The 4,164-nt window shown below is 40.3% G+C and overlaps 1 protein-coding gene across 1 annotated transcript in view; it reads left to right on the forward strand.

Annotated features, from left to right (window-relative positions):
- Positions 1 to 4,164, forward strand: part of CPB2 (carboxypeptidase B2) — a 60,785-nt gene that overhangs the window by 20,780 nt on the left and 35,841 nt on the right. The window contains 2 exon segments of the mRNA XM_015570437.1: positions 823 to 964; positions 2,900 to 3,001. Of these exon segments, the coding sequence (XP_015425923.1) occupies positions 823 to 964; positions 2,900 to 3,001 (244 nt within the window).

The following is a 4,164-nucleotide window of genomic DNA, read 5'->3' on the forward strand; positions in this document are numbered from 1 at the left end:
TATACATGCGCATCTGCGCGTGGTATTTTGTGGAAGAGCCACACTCAAGGAGCCAAAGAGCCGCATGTGGCTCACGAGCCACTGTTTGCCAACCACTAGAACATGGCAGAGCTAGGAGTTGAACCCAGACCTATTTAATGTCAAAACCTTGATTTTTATCAATTGGCCTCAATAAAAGTAAAGAAATATTATTAAAATGATAGCTAACTTTCAACTTGTTCATCTCATATAATTAAATGGCTTGATTCAATGTTTGCCTCGTTAACAGTGTGGCACTTCTCAAGAGACATTAAATAAGATGACTTTCCCATACCTACCCTATTCCTGTGCTTCTACTTCTCTAGAGATTTTATCATCTTTGGCTATTCAGAACATCTGGTATAGTTCAACGACTATCACAATGAAAAATAAAAATAAAAAGCTTTCTTCTTCTCCTTGGTTTTTAACTGAAAATAGAATAATACAATATTACTCTGGGTTAAAGAAAGCTGTCCACTAACCTATATGCTCACATAAAAGACACTGATGAAGCACAGTTGAGAAATGTTGATAATAGAAGGGAAAGGGTGACATTTTGGAGGCCTTGAAAACAGACCACATAGAAGTCACTTTCTCCAGTGTCCATATGGGCTCTACCAAGAAAGTTTGTGAATTTCAGCTCACCATAATGGTAAGTGATATAGTTTTCACCTTGATGAACTTTAGCTTGTTAGGTTTCTTAGTGATTTTTTACCCATGCTCACCTGTTGTGGCTACAATGGGCCATGTGGGAAAATCAGAGCCCTTTTCGAAAACCAGCTCACCCTCTGTTTTATCATCTAGTATCTTGATGGAAGATGTGGAAGATCTTATCCGCCAGCAGACTTCCAATGATACCATCAGCCCCTGCCAGCAGACTTCCAATAATACCATCAGCCCCTGGGCCTCCTCCTCATACTATGAAAATTATCACCCACTAAATGAAGTAAGCCATCATATTTCTCACCAAAATTACTATTTTCATACCAGCATTTTCACTTCAATTATGGAAAATTACTAAAATATCATAATTAATGGAAAAGGGTAAAAAATATTACAATTAAGTTGATCATATCGTGGTAACTCATCCTTTTGTAGATATTTTCACTGGGAAAATTGCATCATATTTGGTAAACTACCTCTAAGCAGGATTTTGTCCATAACTAAGAGTATCTCTACCTGCTAGGAGTAGTACTGCATGCTAAGGAACTGCAGGGAAAAATAAATAGGGACTTTTTATTGAAACTGCCACACAAAAATTTAACAGTCCACTGTGTTAGTCTGCCATACAAAGTACCACAGCTTGGGTAGTTTAGACCACAGAACGTTATTCTCTCACAGTTCTGGAGGCTAGAAGTCAACAATGAAGGTATCAGTAGGGTGAGCTTCTCCTGATGATCTCTCCTTGACTTGCAGATTGCTGCCTTCTCGCTATGTCCTTACCTGCCCTTTTCTCTGTATTACACATCCCTGGTGCCTCTATATGTCTCAATCTTTACTTCTTATAAGGACACCAGTTAGAATGGATTAGGACCCACACTAACAGCCTCATTTTAACTTAAGTACCTCTTTAAAGGCCCTATCTCCAAATCTAGTCACATTCTAAGATACTAGACGTTATGGGCTTCAACATATGAATTTGGGAGGTACACAATTTAATAATGACATTCCAGAAAATGCCTTGGAACTCTCCTCCCTTCCTCTCTTCCTTCCTAGAAGGTTCATAGGAACCACAGTAATCTTGCTCTTAGAAAATTCCCTCAAATCCTCCTTCCCCTTCAGCACTGATCTCTTTTTCAGTCCTCACCACAAGGTGGGCAGGAGGTATTCTTTTGTCATTGACTCTCACTTAGAAAACTTAAGTAATCCACTGTGGGGAGAAAAACAAATACCCCCCCAAAAATACTTTTTAAAACAAATAGCAAAAGAAGATAGTTATTCAAAGGATGTTATCTTCATTACCTCAATTAGATTGTGAAATAAAGAGTCTTCTATAAAACTACCTTCATATAATACAGCCTCCCCTGTTGATGGAATTCTACTGAACCATCACTGGAACACAAAATAGTTGTATGTAGTTGTTCTTTCAGATGTAGTCATTCCTTAGAAGAATAGCACGGTAAACAGAGGCCCACTGCGGAAATCCCTGACGGCTAAATCTCCAGCCCCTCGGACATTGACAGCACTGGTGTTTGGCAGCAGGTAGATTTCCCAGAAGCATCTTTGGACACTAGCCTAAAGTGAGGCCTGGAATTCTTTATTTGTCCTTCCACTACAATCTTGATGGAATCACAAGTACCACTGGACTGTCAACTAGGAGACAGGCCCAGAATCAAATGCCTTCTCAGGGTAGAAGAGAACTGTTTTCCCCTCCAGATTGTACACCTTTGCCTCTTATCATCTCACAGATCTTCTTGTGAATTCACAGGTTTCTAGTGGGAAATAAGGTCCCTATCATTTATCCTGTGCAAAGACAGTGCCCAGGCCTTCCTTAGGTTACTCTTAAAAAGTGAAAAAAATTTTTTAAAAAAATTCAAATAAAAGTGAACTTGTGAATGAACGGTAAAGAGGATTTCATACACAGAGCCTTTAAAAATAACTCTTAGGAGACATACTTTAAAGATGAATTTTTCCTACTTTGTCATATGGTTTTCAGTACTTTTCTACTCTTTCTCTAAACCTTGATAATTTTCAAAACTTTACTTTTATTGAATTTTCCTAAACAACAGAAGAAACACCTGCCCCAAGTATTTTAGTTCCTCATTCTTTCTACCTACACAGGTTTTAGAGAGCTCTCCTTCCCTTGAAGATGCTGTGTGCTTCCTTTGGTCAGGGAAATGCTTCAAACTTACTCTATGACTGCTTATGTCCATTTTGATAGATCTATTCTTGGATGGATGTTATAACTGAGCAGTACCCTGATATGATTGAAAAAATCCACATTGGATCCTCATATGAGAAGCGTCCGCTTTACGTTTTAAAGGTATGTCATGGGGGAGAGTCATTGATCTGTCAACTCCAGGGGATGTGTTAATTCTCCAGTGGCACTTGTTATAATTTGGATTTTTTTTTCTTTGAGTTCTGTAAATATTTGTATTACAACTGTTCCTCCACTTTAATACTCAGCTACTTAGGGTTAATTTTTTTTTTTTGGCTTTACTAATGCAGTGCTGGTCTATGAGTGGAAACCCCAATTTTAGAATTAACTCTGTCTCTTTTATGTGATAGATAAATTCCCTGAACTTCAAGACCTACTGTCATAAAATAAAGGGTGAGAGGTGTGGTCTGGATTATTTTTCATGTCCTTGTTTTATTTATACCACCACCACCTCTGACTGCCTTACGTAGGAAGAAGAAAAGAGAGAGATGATCTGTTATTGGACAAACACTGACACTGACACAGTTTTTGGAACAAAACAAAACAAACAAAAGCTGAACAACCAAACCGAGGGAAGGATAAGAACCAGGGAAATGCTCTGGTCCTGACAATAGGGTTGATATGATAGCTTCTGTTCCAATCACAGTTCATTTGGTTATTCATTTTCAGTTGAATAAATTGGCCTTAGTAAAGGTGAGTAAATGTGGCCAAAGAAGAATTTGAGGGAGACATAAAAACATACTAATTCTTTCTTGATAATTTATAATGATGTACTTCTGTTTTGTACCACTTTCCCCACCCTAAATACATCCTATATAATAAAAGGGTAATATGCAAATTAATCCTAACAGCAGAGTGACTGGGAATGACTGGTCACTATGACACACACTGACCACCAGGAGGCAGACGGTCAATGCAGGAGCTTCCCCCTGGTGGTCAGTGTGCTCCCACAGGGGAAGCTATGCTCAGCCACAAGCCAGGCTGACGACCGCCAGTACAGCGGTGGTGGTGGGATCCTCTCCCGCCTCCTCATCAGCGCTAAGGATGTCCGACTGCAGCTAGGCCTGCTCCCCGCTGACAAGTGGATATCCCCCAAGGGCTCCCAGGCTGCCAGAGGGATGTCTGACTGCCAGCTTAGGCCCAATTCCCCAGGGAGTGGGCCTAATCCAGCAGGTGGACATCCCCCGAGTGGTCCCAGACTGCGAGAGGGCACAGGCTGGCCTGAGGGACCCTCTCGAGTGCAAAAGTTTTTGTGCACCCGTCCTCTA

Source organism: Myotis davidii, unplaced genomic scaffold (genome assembly GCF_000327345.1).
Source record: "Myotis davidii unplaced genomic scaffold, ASM32734v1 scaffold1947, whole genome shotgun sequence".
Taxonomy (NCBI): Eukaryota; Metazoa; Chordata; class Mammalia; order Chiroptera; family Vespertilionidae; genus Myotis; species Myotis davidii.